Here is a 17,301-nt window from a genome sequence, read left to right on the forward strand (position 1 = left end):
TCGATGTTCAAAGTCAGAAGCGTTAACCACTGAGCTATGTACATCCCATTTCCGTTGCACCATTCCCATTGCATCATTTCCGTGTGCAGTTTCCGTTGAATTTGCCAATTTACTCCCAACCAACCGACCGCCGCTAAAGAAGTTTCACTTCAATAAATGTATTCAATTCTGCCAAACGCCGTTTTCTTGTTGAGAAGAAATGGGAGGAAAGAAGCCATTTTGGTAGGTTTTTGAACCCGCTCTTGGTAGGAAAGAAAGTTTTTCAGTGGCAACTCTGGTTACAATGCATCCTTGGTACGTAACATGTACTTATGTATATAATTCATATAACCAAAATATGTTAAATGATCTCATTCTGTGCCTAAGACTGTACCTGCATTTGTTTATTTCTTGTTTGTTTTAAAATGTACAAAGTACATATATGTATGGGTGACTTCCAAAACGTATCAATACAATGTTTGGGTATTATTATACTGCGGTATTCAAACTGTTTGTATATGCAGAGGTGCGACACATTGCAACCATATACATTGCATATTTTAAATATTCAATATAGCAATGAAAAATTTTTCTGAATTTTCCATTTTTAAAACACCAATGGTAACCAATAATAAACGAAGCATCAACTTTGTTTCTGATGCGCTGATTGCTCCAGCGATGCGTTTTGGTAACTTTTCGGAGGTGTTTTGGAACAGTATACATGGTCAATATTTTGTAGTTTGGCGTTATGGAACATTATACTTTGTACGTATGCAAAGCAATTAACGTTTTGGAAGTCAGCCTATGTATGTATGTAAATGTTTTGTATTCGAAACATTTAATATTAAATAAATATATTGGCTGCGTTTCCTTATACATTCCGGATAATCCCATTTCACAGCCGGAACAAACAGAATACGTTTGAAATATATATGATATGTTAAATCATCAGGAACATTCTAAAGAATAAGTAAACAAAAAAGTTTATTCCAAACGTTCAGAATGAATAAAGAAATGCAGCCATTGTAATGCTTTCAGAATGATTTTTTGTAATTGAAATTTATTTGGAGGTTGTAAACGACTTTGGTCGGATTCGGGAAGAACATTGGAAGGAAAAAAATGTTAGTGGCAACGCTGATCGTGACTAAATAACCCGCACGAATGGCGAAGCTTACGCTGTCGCCTCCCCGCCCATACGATCAGCGGTTAGGGAGAAACTTTAAATCTAAAACCTAATTCTGGCACCGGACACGCTTTACTTAACAAGGATTCGAAAATTTAATTTGACAACTTCGAATTCGTTCCACCACAATGAGCTACATAATAAAAATACAAATTCAGTTAATTTCTTCGTTATTTGAAATATTAAAAAAATTAGGCAATCGTGAAAAATTACCATCTCTCTTTTCGATAAAAAAAAAAATAATTATTGAAATCGGTTCACGTTGTCCAAAGTTACAGCATGCATAAAACAAATATTCCGACGAATTGATAATCTCCTCCTTTTTTGAAGTTGGTTAAAAATGTTTCAGTTCTTTGCTAGTTTTATGCAATTAAAGTGCAATTTATGAAAGTTTAAAACGTTTCTTTTATTTATTACATACTGTACATAAAACTTGCATAAACGTATTATCTGAACCGAATTTTTTAGTATTTTCAGGTTATATATCTTCAGTGAAATAACACACACGGCAGTATCGTAAAATTTGCTTTATTTCACTTTTAAATGGGAAATAACACCAAAATCTGAGTTTTGCTTTGCTTATTTATTTTATATATATAAAATCTTTCTTCTCGCTCTAATTACTTTACCTGGTATAATTTCGCCATGGCATGGAACAAACAAAAGTTGCCGTTCCTGGTCGCAGCATATGTATAACGCAGAGAATATTGTTTAAGTTTTATCTTCAGTTAAAATTTCTGCATTATTATCACTTGCTATATCCGAACTATGGGACTTCGTTTACAAAGGCGGAGCGAACATGTGGTACGAAATAGTGACGTAAAAAGATGCAAAATTTTATCTACCCTCAGCAGTTGGGATGAATTGCGTAATAAACAGGTGAAGTAGTAAAACTGCTTTCTCGCTATATTTTCTGAAATTCGTCTGCCTTGTAGTCGCCTTTTATAGGCAAATTTTCAAATAATTCAGTGTCAAAAACTTTATTTTCTCTCTAATATTACTTCACCTGGTATAATTCCACTTTCAAAATTGTAGACTTACAAATCCGTCCATTTAACTTGTTCATGTATGTACTACTTTCTGTCAAAGGTAACACGTATGTATGCGCTATTTTGCTTTATTACTCAATTGTTAAGTTTAAAAGTTGGTCTTATTGCTCAACGAGACATGAAATAAAGCAAATTTGTGTTATTTCACATTCAATTGGGAAATAACACAAATTTGCGTTATTGCCGTTTGTGTTATTTAAGTAAATAAGGAGAGAAAAGTTTGCATTTATAAATCATATTTTTATTTTATTTTCAAGATCGAGGAACTGATTGAGGAAGTACCCAACCGAACTTCCAGTGGAAACGAGCTTGTACTTACCGTCGAAAGCAAACCGGTTAAACCGAAATATAAACGTAAATCAAAAACATTTCCCCAAGCTCTTCATGAAAGTATGCAGCAGATCAAACCCATGTTCAAAAAACCATTATTGGGTCATTCTATTCACGTGTACGCTTTGCAATTTTGTATTTTTCTTGGGTATGTATTAGTGTTTTGTTGTTATTAACTTCAATGAAAAAGTGTCCAATTACAGTTTAAATACCATTCGACTTTGGCTACCTCAATTATTCGCATCGATCGGTGAATACGAAGCTCTAGATACCTCCAATAAGGGCTCAGCGAATCTGTGTACGATTCTCGAGTACAGCGTGAATAAAACATCAATGACTAATGATTTTAAAGACAAATGCAGTGAAGTAAGTGTGAACCAGTTCTGCCCGTTATCATTAGATATGTACTATTTTCATTTGTTGGTTTGGAGATGAACCGGCTTCGGTGCTCTACCATCTTCAGCTCAATTTTTCATTAGTTCGATTTTTTTGTCCTTGACAAAATATTTTTTTATTTTCACTTTTATTCCAACATAGGTTGATAAAAAAAAATAACTGAAAAAAATATAATATTTCACACAAACAGGGTTGAAATTTTGAAATTCCTGCCCGTGTTTTGTTTGTAAGTCAAATATTAGTGGCATGGTGCTACTATGATAGCACCGCCGAGTAATCATAGTCAACTTATGTACAGTAGTCGAAAAAATTATAGCCGCACCAAATTTTGACAAGTTTTAAAGTATTATTTTTGTTTTTATTTAATTTTGGTTAGTTTTTTATAGTTCATTCTTTACCAACATCCGTATAAATACAAGTTTAAAGGCAGTGTCACACGTTTGGGAATTTGCCGAAATTCGGTACAAATCGTATCCCAATTTTTTTTATTTTGTACCAATACACATTAGGTCAAATGACTACTTTTTGTGTGCGAAATTAATAGCAGCTAAAATATTTTATTTATTTATTTATTTATTTAAAGAAAGGGGTTGCATCTGTAAGACTTTTTTTCTTTTATAGCACATCAACTGGTTGGTAGTTACACAAAATTTAATTCCTTAACATTACGCTGCGTAAACTTAAAACTAAGAGTTCGGAATACTGAAAAAATTAATATATATATATTTATTTAAAATACTTAATACTAAATCATCAAATAAAAAGAGAAAAACAAATAGAAATAAACTAATTTATTAAAATTAAAATTAAACTTACCGCTAAACATTATAAATTAAAAGTCGTCGTTTTTATTAAATACACAATTGGAACACAGAAATTTGATTAACTAGGAGAACAGAGAGAGAGACAGAGAAAATAGAACAGCCATATCACAATCACATTCATCATAAATTATTAAAATAATTATGAATTATCTCCTTGTAGTTACCCCTATTCATAACAGCCTTGAAAGATTCAGGGATGGAATTCCAGAGCCTCACAGTATTAACGAAGAACAGCCTTGATGAGGGTAAGTAGGAGTATTTAGGGAGAATCAGGTTATGATGCCTGCTTGACCTTGTTAATTTTAACTTCTCGTATAGGTACCGTGGGGTTTGGAATTCTACTAGCTTGAGCAGAAATATACAATTTCTAGCGGATAGGTAATTAAAAATGCTGCATCCCAGAATTCTGGTTCTCCGCGAAGAGATATGGTCATATTTTCTTAGGCCATAGACATAACGCGTAACATTATTAAACTCAACATCTATTTTATGAGACGAAATAGAATCAAGTTTGCTATAAACAAGCTCAGAGTACGTTATTTGCGGTACAATGTGATGAATAGCTAACTTTCTTCTTGTCTCCAAAGGTGTAAATGACGCTGACATTCGTAGTCTGCGTAAAACAACATACGCATTACTTACAACTTCATTTATGTGATCAGAACAGCTTAACATAGAATTGACAACGAAACCTAAATTTTTTATTTTGTCAGTAAACATGAGGGCACTATTACCAACAAACAGTTCTGGAATATCTTCCACAGTACTACACTATTACTAATTGGCAACATATATGACTTATCAGCATTTAGACAAAGACAATTATCACGAGCCCATTGCGAAATTGCTGACAGGTCACTATTAATTTTGAAACACAAATCTTCCACAAGACCAACATGACTGGACAAGTACAATTGAATGTCGTCAGCATATGCGTGGATATTGACATACTGACACACAGAGAAAACATCATTAACAAAAAGTCTAAAAAAAGAGGACCAAGGACAGAGCCCTATGGTACACCGGAGACAACATTACAAGACATTGAGGAAGCAGTCTTGCCCGTCACCTTTTGCGTTCTCCCCGCAAGGTAGCTGGTCATAAGTTTAATAGAGCTGTCAGAAAATCCAAATAAATATTTAAGATTTTTGCAAAGAAGGTCATGATTTACTAAGTCAAATGCTTTAGAAAAGTCCAGGAGGCAAAGAAGAGTTAAATCGCTATTGTCAAGTCGTATCCTTATGTCATCAAGAATTTTCTGCATAGCCGTAGTGCAGCTATGCTTAGCTCTAAACCCTGACTGCAGTGGGGATAACAAATTATTTTCTTGAATATATAATGAAATTTGCGCTACCATCAGTGACTCACACACTTTCGAAAACGCTGGCAATATACTTATCGGCCTATAATCACTGGGGCTAGTAGCAATACTCTTTTTGGCAATAGGGATTATTACAGCCTTCTTCCATTCTGTTGGGGAGTATGATGTTGTGAAGCAGTGATTGATAACATGGGTTAGTGTGCCCAGAATAACATGGGTTAGTGTGCCCAGAATAAATGGCAGCACAATCTTCAAAAATTTCAAAGATATGCATTGGACTTGATACCCATAACAGACTTCAAAACTTCTGCCTCAGTTACTCCGCCAAATTCAAATGATAAAATTGTTAGTAAAGTTTTGAGCTGGAGGACTATTACTGCTCTTACTGGCACTAGTGAAATAATTATTTTGTACGCTAGGGTCAATTTCACATTCAGACTTAAGTTTTCCGTGCATATTTAAGTTTTTCAGATTGCGCCACAAGTCGTTTGATGGTAGGGACGGGTTCAATTTAGAGTTACAGAACAGTCGTTTCGCACGTCTTATAATGGCGGTAGCTTTGTTTCGTGCTATTTTGTACTGTGAACAAGCAAAGTCAGTATTGTTTCGTCTCCATTTTGCATGTACTTTATTTCGAACTTTTATAGCGGAGCTGACTTTATTATTATACCAGGGACAAGAACTAGCCTGAAGAGCACGTAATGGAACATGATCATAATATAATTTGGTCAAAGTTTTGTTTAGAAAGTCAAGTTTTGCATCTACAGTTTCAACGTACCAACAGTCATTCAAGTTAACATTTGACAGAATAGTAAACAGATCACTAACATTTACAGATTTCAAATCACGATACATAAAAGTAACACTTTCAACAGTACTATTAAACGCAACATCTAATGCAGAGAAAATTAAGTCATGGTCAGAAATAAAAAACATTTGGTCGAATTTAAGAACATGGTGTAGACTAGATGTGATAATAAGATCTAATAGGCTAGGATGCGAATTGTTGGCATATCTTGTTGGTACGAGTTTATTGACTACCTCAAGACCTGCAGCAAATACATGGTCAAGTAGGTTAGTGGCATAAGAGTAATTTAAGAGGAGATTAACATTGAAATCACCACATATAACATAACGCTCATATTCAATCAAAAACATAGATAACTCAACAAAAAACGAATCTAACACGCAACACCTATGGGTGACACGCATCTTTGTTACACCGTCCGAAAGTTCAACAATAATGAATTCAGTATCAGAGTTATGCGATACTGCTAACAGCCTCATTTTTAGAGTAGATCTGCAATAAATTGCAACACCTCCCCCTTTCTTAGTTGTTCGATCGCACCGCAAAAGATTATAGTTAGGGATGTGATAGTAGAAGTCCGAAGTATTAGGATTGAACCATATTTCTGAGACGCAGATAACATCTACGCCGGACTCCACAAAAATATTCCTAACATAGTTCAGTTTATCCCTGCTAAGGCTTCGCGCGTTAAAATGCACGATATTAAGGCCACTCGACTGTTTACACATAATATTAATTAAAGTCTTATGGGGCTCCTCAATGCTGAAAGCAGAATTCCTAGCGGGGTTTATACCAAACATACTGAGCTGGAGAAAGAGCAACTACAAAGTGCATTGAACATATAAAAACATAAATGCATGTGATTGAAATAAATCAAAGTAGAAAAGAATATAGCATAATAGGGAAATAGTCGAAAGTTACAAAAACATTCATGGACAGAGAGTAAGAGAAATTGTTTGAAATTCATAAAGAAAATAGTAAACAAATAATAAATTAAGGGAACTAGGCTTGAAATGAAAGAGAAAATACATAACATAACCAGAGAACTTAGATAGATAGAGAAGGTGCAAACTGAAAGTGGAAACTATTCGCGGACGAAAAATTAACAGCGTTAGAAAAGTTCAAGTCGGAATGTAGAAATTCTGTTGAATTTAATGTTGATAACATAATACAATGTTGAGCAACATGAAATGTGATGTTCTTTGCGAGCACATAAACGAAAATATGGTAAATCTTCACATAATTTTCATTAGTTTGTAGTTTTTGATAAATTTTTTATCTTTTTCTCCTTTTATGAAGATGCAAATACAATTTAAAATAATGATAGTTTGGCATAAAGTTTACACACATATGTACATGCATACATAGACTGGCAATCAAAAGTGAGTGCATGGTGTTTTTTTGCTTAATATTTGCAATGATTTTCAATTAAATTTTTTTTATTATCTTTTTATAAAAATGTGGTTCATGCTTTAATCAAAACTATACAAGTCAAACTTTCAAACTTTACACAGAACATAGAAAAATTCAACGAATTCTCGTCTAAATTTTGACCTGTTTAATCTGAATTTTTAGAAAAATTTTGAGTACGCAGATAGATCGGTTTTTTAATTCTAGTGGAACAAGATCAAGTTTTATGCGGCTAAAAAATCCGGTTGATTTTTAATGATTATTTATTGCTGAGGGCTTTTTGCACTTTTTACCAAATAAAAGGGAATTTCCTTTTAGAATAAAATGCGCATGACCGTTTGCAAACAAATTAAAAAAAATTAGCACTATTTTTTATATTGCACTTGTTATATGCATAAAACCGCAAAACCCGTCGAAAATAACAAAAAAAATTTAACTTAAAAACATTGCAATTATTAAACAAAAAACAGCATGCACTCACTTTTGATTGCCAGTATTCATACATGTATGTGTGTTTAAAATTACCTACTTATGAAATAATTTTTGTGGCATGAACATATACATACTTGCGCTTTCTAAAAATGGGAATAAAAATTGGATTCGCATAAAATTTTAATTCCAATAACTAATATTTTAGTGAAAACATTTACAATAAAGCTTTCAGTAACTTTTGGCAAATTTGAGCGATTATGTGAAATTATGCATGCGTTTGTACCTACGTATCCATTTATATTATTTTAAAAAAGCTAATAGTAAAATTTATAATGAAATATGGATATGACAATTAAAAAAAAAAAATTATTACTTGGTCCGTCCGGGATTCGAACCAAAACAAACGGCGAGACGCCAAAAAGTTGCATCGCCTCTAGCGTACCGCCACAGCATATTACTGAAATGGCAATCTCTAAATGACTACATGTATGAAATTTTTTATTCATCCCAAAAGCCAAACGCATAAATATGTGTGCATTTATAAATGTAAATATGTGCATAAATATGTACGATTGGTCTGCTTTCGTCTTCCCCTCGCTGTCCTCCAACCGCAGACAAATTATTAAATTTCTGCGAATTGCCACGACGCCACCAAAATTAACCCTTGGTTGACGAAATATTTAGGTTTTCCCATAAGTTTACATTTAATAAAGCCATACTCGTACATTTTATATGGAGAATAATATTAATTAATTTAAAATTCTGCATGTAACCATATTCTGGACGATACATGTAACTTTCATCAAGATTAACCAGAAAAATTGTGCTTCATTAACAGTTGGAACCAGCTGAAACCAAAAAAACTATGTCCGCTAAAATGGGTTAAAAACCAACTGGAATTGACATTTTTTACACGCATACATGCATACATTCATATACACATGTACAGTGGAGTAGCACTAGCTTGGACATTGCATTGCTTGTACTTTGATGTGTTTGAATCTTTTATGGTACTGAAGATTTGCTTACGGCTGAAAAACTTTAAAAATCGGCCGTGCATATATGTAAATATATTTTTATAAACGCTTTGAAGTATAAAAATTTTTTAAATTAAAAAATAAATGAAATAATTTTTTTGCATTTATACAAATGATGTTCAAGGCACATTGACCCACCTGTACAAAAATCGTGGCGTGTCATGGACAAAAATTTTACAATTTCGGACCGAAAAATGTGAAAACGAGCTAAGTTGCCACGTTCCATTTGTGAACTTCCGATAAAACCACAAACGTTTGTGATTGTAGAAGTTTTGATTTTATTAAAAAAAATTAATGTATTTTCCTGCAGAAAACGTACACTTTTATTTAATGTTTATTAAAATGACACTTTAAAATACTAGTTAAAGATTGAAATATTGGTATGGAACAGAGAAATAGAGTGTTTTGTCAAAAATTACCAAAAATTGCCAAGATTCGAGATAACTTATTTTACTGGTTATAGAGAAATAATTGCCACTTTTCACTTGGCTGGCCGAGATTTCTTCATTTTAAGATTTTAGAATTTTTGTGTCGGATTGACAAAGTTGCGCTTGATGGTGATGAATTTGCGGGGAGATGTGCTGCGGCTGTTTTTAGGAATGAATTTACTTGGCCTTGAGAAATATGCGAATGCGTTTATGTGCGTAGTATTTACCCTGCAGGGAAACCGCGGACTAGTGAATCAAATTTCTAGTTCCGTACTAGGTCTTTATCGCCAAAAAGGAACTAGTCCGATAGGAACTAAATCCCCTCCAGTCCAAAATCGGAGAAAAGTGGTACTTTTAAAAAACTAATTTATTTCAGTTTTTTCACTAGAAATCGATATCTAAAGTGACGAATTTAGAAATGGTTCGGAACTATAGAAAAAGGGATGCAGAACGAACTAGATCCTATTTGTCGAATTTAGAACTAATTCGGAACTATCGAATAAGGGATGCAGCGGGGGGCTTGTTTATTTTACATAGATATGTGTTCGGCGGCTTTTTCGTTCAAATACGCTTCTATTCTGCGCTTCGCAGATGCTTTTTCATAGCTTGGTTATACAAAACTAAAATTTGTGTTAACATTTCAACATCTTGGGACCGTCTGGAATCTAAGAAATAACAGCGAGCTCCTCTGCAAACTCAGCTACAGATAAAGGTATGTAAACGTACATTTCTTACAATCATTCAAACAAATTTAATTTCAAATTGAAAACACATTTCTTCCAAAATAACTTAAAATCGCACACACGGAAGAACCAAAAAGATTGAAAAATCATGATACTTTTTTCTTTCGTCTGTCGATTTCAGAACTGGTTCGGAGCTATAGAATTTAGGTCTAGTTCGGAACTATCGAAAAAGGGATGCAGCGGGGGGGCAATTGACACTTCCTAGGACATCGCCATGTTAAATTCGCCAGTTGCTTGCATGCAAAAGAGATTTATCGCGAACCAGTTCTGGGTCTAAATGCACTAGAAGCGCCCCAGTTCAGAACTAGAGATTTTCCCCACAGGGTAGGCAGCAATATGCACATATGTATGTATGTACTTATATATGCATGTAAAAACGTTGTCAATTAATGTAGCATGTACATATAGATATATGTATGCGAGGGAAATGCATTTTCATTAGACTCCAAAACTATTGGGGCATTTTCGTAGACGAAATAAAGTCGACTCTTAAGTTAAAGTTTGTCAGCCCCAAATAAGAAGAAAGTTAGTATGTACATACATATACATATGTAATATGATGTGCATGTGCAAGAACGTTATCAATAAATGATTTTGGAGTATGTGTATGGGGTACATATGTACACATGTATGTAAGTACATATGTACATGCATACATTCAGATGCGATCAACTAATTAGCAACGACATTCAATATGATATTGTTTCAAATTATGTTTATTTATTTTTAATGATTTTCATTTAAAATATAATTCAATCTGTAACAAAAACCACAATAATAAAAGTTTAAAAGTTTGCACAAATTGCAAAAAAACGAATTAAACTTCAAGAAATGGTCACAAAAATTTTTAATTAGAATATTTAAAAAAATTTCGGGTATGCAGTATTGTAGTCCATTCAATTATAGTATCAGAAAGTGCAAGTTTCAAGTTGTTAAAAATTATCGTTGATTTTTTAGATTTTTTTTGTTGGGGTGTTGCTGTTTTTTCCCATACGAAAAAAAATTTGTTCATTCTAATTAAAAATTTTGAAATTTTTATAACACTTTTTTGAAGTTTGATTTATTATTTTGCAATTTGTGCAAGCTTTTAAACTTTTATTATTGTGGTTTGTTATAGATTGAATTATATTTTAAAGGAAATTATTAAAAATAAATAAATAAACATAATTTGCAAACAATATAATTTTGAATTTCGTTGCTAATTAGTTGATCGCATCTGTATGTACTACAAGCATCCATATGCGCATGCCTGGGAAATGGATTTGCATTTGACTCCAGAACTATTATTTACAAATAATATCTACGAGTATTGCAGTAAAAGTCAAAAACAACTTTGAAGTTAACAAGTGCATTGTTTGTACATTTTTTTTTTTGTTAATGCGACCATCTTTAAAGTGAGTATGTGTAAAAACTAATTTTATCATTTTGCATTTTTACTATTTACATAATATAATATCTACTCGTACAAGAAGCGAACTTGAACAGATGCTTTTTAATTTTTTAGCAACATTAACTACTGAAATAATTAATTATTAGAAATGCAAATCAGCAATTCTTACTAATATAAAAGTACATTTAATATAATTTAACTATATTAATTTACTTAATTTTATAAAAAAAATATACATGAATACGTTTCTGCATTCACATGCAACCTAGCAACACATAGCCAGACACTTGCAACAAATATAACATTATCATAACAGAAATTTACATTTTTCTCTGTTAACTCTTCTTGAAATGTTAATCGCGCTGTGGTGATATTCCATGGATTTATTTTTCAGCCAAACAATTTTACGTTCCAAAAATTTGCACCTTCTCTATCTATCTAAGTTCTCTGTCTAAGTTCTCTGGTGGTGTGTACGCAATCAGATTTTGATAACTTTTGACAATTTACACTCCGATTCGTAATTGCTGCTTCTCTGTATTTAACGTTCTCTGATTTAACGTTCTCTGGTGTAGTGTGTACGCAATCAGATTTTGATAACTTTTGACAATTTACACTCTGATTCGTAATTGCTGCTTCTCTGTATTTAACGTTCTCTGCTCTATGTTGCCGTGGTCCGATTGTAGAAACACGCATACCTACGTGTTCGCCTCGGCGAGGAGAAGGTTTATGTCTGCCTCAGAACATGAAAAGGGTTGACACCTGTTCAAAATTTAAATAAAATAAAATTAAATGAGTTACTACGATATGGGTATCAATTTAAATGATTTTGAAAAGGCTTTATTTCTAAACAACATGTGGGAGGGTTACTACCTGTTTAAAAAATAAATTCAACTTTAGTTAAGGGAATAAGACACAAATTTGTATTACAAAAAAAAAAAGTGGCAACCATCATCGAAAATATTTCTCGATTAAAGTTCTCAAAAATACCCCTCATTTGATATTTGCTTTGGTTAAATATTGTAAAATCAAAAATAAGAGGCAACAGTAAAATACCGTTTTATCAGTTTCCACCTTCGTAGATCTAAAATCTACGAAAAATGCTTTGACGGGAAGAGGAAGTCTTTCAGGCTTACAAAAATAACATCGTCCGATTCATCTAGAAAAATTGTTTCAAATAAAGAAGAAGAGTTTCTCTGCATTGTGGCTATGGAAAATGGAAATCAAAACCTCTATTAGCCCCTACACTTTCTTTTGAAACCCCCCTAAACCGCTTTTATTTTTGGTCTACATGCGTTCTAATTGGAAGTCTAAACGTTTCGGTACCGAGTATCGAAAGTATTCGATACTTTTTAAATCGGTACCGAGTATCGATCAATACTTCAAAGTATCAACTTAGCACATCACTAGAGAACAAATAAAAAATAAAGTTAAAATGGCTCAAGAGGTTCAGTTACAGAAACACAATCAGTCAAGGCGTGATAGAACTTTTGAAGTGGGGAAAAGGTATTAGTGAAAACGAACAAAAGATTAGGAAATAAACTTACGCCGCTATGCGTTGAGGAGAGAATAGAACCTAACTTGGGGACAGCCGTTATCATAAAAGGGAGCGTGGTCCATAAGGACAACTTAAGATAGATAAAAATAAAATGTATAATGGAGAAAACCATTTTCCAGGATCTTGTTTGTGGTGGTCTCACTAATGTCAACTGTGGCAACGAGGCTGACCGATTATACTCACCTGAAATATATTCCGGTTCTAGACGGAGACGGTATCCTTTGGCAGGACTACGGATACTTCAGGCATGCAGCTAACTTAACTGCATATTCTAAAATTGTAGATGAGACAATGCAATTGCTAAAGGTTTTCAACAAGAACACCCCAGGAAAGTTGTGGAGTTAGACACCAAACATTTAGAAACACTACTGACATCTATAAGAGTACATCATAGACAAGCATAAAGCTTGAATTTCTTAGGAACCGCCATGAAAGTAATAGCCGGCACACCTGATTTCGATGACTTCGAACATGCAATCTCAACTCAGTGAGTCAAATAATAGGCAAATTGTAATAAATACAAAAATTCAAAATCAAATAAATAAATTAACAAATAGGGTGAATAGCATGTTAGCAAACATGAAAGAAGAGCAAACTGAAAACTAACACCTTTATGAAATTTTAATGACAAGAAACAGAATTTTAATAATTGAGATACAAAATTTGATGCTTTCGATATCACTTGCCAAAATTAATATCATAAATTCTGCAATTCTTGATAACGATTTAAAATTGATAATAAAAGAGCAATTCACAAATATTAGTGTAACAGGATTGATGGATGTATCTAGGGTTAAGATTCTGCAAAATGAAGATGTATTGCGCTTTATTATACAATATCATAAACCTAAATTACCTTGTAAGAAGATAAGTATTTTTCCCGTCTCGCATAATGGAATGGTGCTGTACCTTGCTGAGGACAACATTATAGCAGAGTGCGATAATCGAATAATGGCAGTTAGATATTGCAGACAAACTATAAGAAAAACATTTTGTAGAAAGTCAATTAAGAGACGCGTGCTCAGCAGATGCATTTCGGAATAACAGCACATTGCAGTATTCAACCTGATCATCGAGATTCCGTAGTAGTGATCGACGAAGGCATCATTATAATTAATGACTGACCAGCAAACGTGAGGGAAGCAGATGGTACCGTAAAGACTATATCTGGTACGCATTTGCTCTCATTTGACAACCAGGTTTGGATCAATGAAACCATGTTTGTGAATCGTAATACTTTTTCAAGAAGGCAGCCAGGCATAGCAACGTCGCCTCTATTAGACATTTCTGGTCACCAGAAAATACTCAGCCTGCCGTTTTTGCATAAGCTAAACGTCAAAAATTTGCACTACATAAATGAAGTAAAAGCAAAGGTAGCAACGCAGCCGGCACTATCATGCGGCATAATACTCCTGATCGTTGCGATTTTCTACGTCATCATTAAGCTGAAAGAACACTTTTTGAAAAAGCGAAAACAGCGAGATCTCCAAAACGTCATTAAAAACCTAAGGAGGGAGCGAGGACGGTTCTTACGGGGGAGGAGTTATCACCAGCCACTTCAGCTGAGCGTCAACAGCAACGGTTCCCATAAAGTCGTGGGAAACCGTTTATGCTGAAATTGCATATCGAACACCTGCAGTCACCAGCATCGGAAGCATTTACTTCATCTTAGCAATTGGCACCTTAATATCGTGGGAGTACGATTATGCTGACATGCAGAATGAACACCTGCTTAGAAGATAGAAATTCCACAATAACATCACATCATCCTCTGCTACGTTATTGGCAGCGAAGTTAGCAGCGACTACATCAGCAGCAACGGGCAGTAAAGGTTAGGATAAAGTATTCGTAGCAATTATGATTTACTCTTTTCACGAAGCTCACCAAATAAAGATCGGAAAACTTGCAACTGCCAGGAAGAATTAGCCAGTAAAAAAAATTCAGACAATATTATATCTTACTCTCCCAAAGAGAGAAACTTACTAAGTTTTGCGCGAACAGGAATTAGCAAACATTTGCAAGCGTCACTGCCAGCTGGTGTCCACGGTTGCATTTCCAGCATAATACATTTTTAAATTATTTCAGGTGCACTGAGGTAAGAAAGTTTTAGAATTAAAAAAAAACGTGCTAAATTAAAAAAAATACGCATATGAAAGAGCACCAACCCAACTCGTTTTGAATTGAATATTTTCATTATACGTAGCGTTTATCGACTGCTGAGTGGAAGATCGACCTATCTCGGCAGCCAGCTCGAAAACGCTCTGCCTCAAAAAACTTTTCAAGAACGCCCTATTTCAGAATTGGTTTCAAAAACACCCTATCTCGGCTGCCGATACAAAAACGCAAAAATCAGCACAATTTCAATACTTTTTGAAGTGAGATAGGGTGTTCTTCAACCAAATCCTGAGATAGGGTGTTTTTCAATAAAATTTTGAAATAGGGCGTTCTTAAAAGTTTTTTTGAGATAGAGCATTTTCGTACAAGCTGCCGAGATATGTCGATCTTCCACTCAGCTGTCGATATGTAATGGAAATATTCAATTTTGAACACTATTCACTTAATTTAAATACGAACATTTTTAAACGGTCATCAAATAAAAAATTTCTTCAATATATGCTTAATTTTCTTTGTGGAAGTAACTGCCGGATTTCCTATATCGACAGTGGTGTCGACTGCGTTCCGATTACGAATAGAGCTTTTTCAGCCGTGTACCTTTCAAATGTTGGAATTAATTAAATTAATTGAATAAACATACTTCTTTCATTAGTAAATCGCAACATGATTGTTAATTTCTAAATTTAACGAACTTGTTGATTCAAATTAATGTTGACAAAAATGCAACCGTGTGCCACAATCCTGCTTGCAAATTCTTGCTGGCAAAAATTTTCCCAGCACGAATTTGCCACTTCCCCTCCAAATGAAATGAGAAAATTGTGCTCTCTACTTTCAAGTTTTATTGGTAACAATTGGTACAAACTTGTACAAGTTTTTTGCATAGCGAACACTCTTCTTATAAGCTATGTAGTTTTGTGGCACAATAGCTTTGTTCCACACGCTTTCCGGGCTGTTTCGGTAATTAGAGCGTAAAAATAAGTTACTCTCTAGCAAGGGTCAAAAATGTGTCAACCAGTGTTGCCGTTTTAGCCCTTTGGTGGCTAGATTTAGCTACCCCATACTTTTTATGGCCACATAAATTTAAAATTGCCCCTAGCCCTTTTTTTAGCTCTTTCGAGAATTTATTCATACTTGGCATGAAAAAGTTGTATATACTTGTATGAATTTTTAATTTTTTAACTTTTTTTTTACGCGTTCATACATACATACTGTAAAAGTGTAAGGGTTGTTATCTTATCTATTAACGATTTAACTATAGTTTAAAATAGATAAGTTTACGGCCCTTAATATGCTTAATTTGTTAAATGGCCCATCAAGTCGATTGACCGTGTATGTTCTTGTGATGTGATTGTACCAGCTTCTGGTGCGACTTCAAAAACCAGCATGCTGGTGTCTTGAGTGGCGAAATTAACTAAATTTTATAAGTAAGAAGTATTTTGGCGGAAATTTCTTGCACTATATGAGTCAACGCCGTGTGTGTGGAGGAGTAAGTTCCCGATATTGCAGTTGTGAATTAAAAAAAAAAAACAATGTTTAACAAAATGGTAGAAAAACTATGAAATTTCGGCTCTAATCATTTCGATCTTTCCTCGACCTCGTTTGTAAAGAAATGAATATTGTAGCAGCATGCTGGTAAGTTATATGCTTCGAGCATGATGGTAAAATCACTTGATGGAGCCAGCAAGCTGGTGTCGTATATCTTCCCTTAAATGGTTGGAAAAATATTTGCTTTTTTTCTAGAGTTCATTGTTTTTCTATTCCACTACTTATTGAAATTGTTAGCGTGTATGCTTTTATATGTTTATGTAAGTAAAAAATTGCAGGTACCATTTTTAGCCACAACGACTTTTTAAGCTCTTTTTTAGCCCTTTTTTTTAAAGGAATTTGGCTACCACTAAAAATGATTCACGACAACACTGGTGTCAACACGTGCCAAAAGCAGGGTGGGCAAAAACTCGGAGTTCGAGCGAGCGAGCGAGCAAACTCCTACTCAATGCCTCGCAGACAACGAGGAGCTCGCAGCTCGTACTCGTAGCAGCAATGAGGCGAGGCACGAGAAGTTTGGCTCGCTCGCCAAACGAGCGAGCGCTGCTTGTTTGCTCGCGCCCCTATTAAACGAGCGAGGCTGTTGTGTGTTGCCTCGCTCGCAGTGCGAGGCGAGTAGCTGTCTGCATACTCACTCTGCTAGGAAAGACGAGTGAGCGACGAGCGAGCGCATTTTTGTGCATAAAAGTGTGGGAATGTATGTCAATAGATTATGTACGAAAGTATGTTAATAATTGTATATACATAAGCATATAT

At 34.2% G+C, this 17,301-nt stretch overlaps 1 protein-coding gene across 1 annotated transcript in view; it reads left to right on the forward strand.

Annotated features, from left to right (window-relative positions):
- The window catches only part of LOC118747614 (synaptic vesicle glycoprotein 2B), a gene marked incomplete at its 5' end in the record, with an annotated part of 295,474 nt that overhangs the window by 103,817 nt on the left and 174,356 nt on the right, over positions 1-17,301 (forward strand). Inside the window, 2 exon segments of the mRNA XM_036481666.1 lie at positions 2,469-2,689; positions 2,745-2,907. Coding sequence (XP_036337559.1) covers positions 2,469-2,689; positions 2,745-2,907 — 384 coding nt within the window.

The sequence above is a fragment of the Rhagoletis pomonella genome, unplaced genomic scaffold (assembly GCF_013731165.1).
Source record: "Rhagoletis pomonella isolate Grant_MI unplaced genomic scaffold, Rhpom_1.0 Rhpom_scaffold_00001, whole genome shotgun sequence".
Lineage (NCBI taxonomy): Eukaryota > Metazoa > Arthropoda > Insecta > Diptera > Tephritidae > Rhagoletis > Rhagoletis pomonella.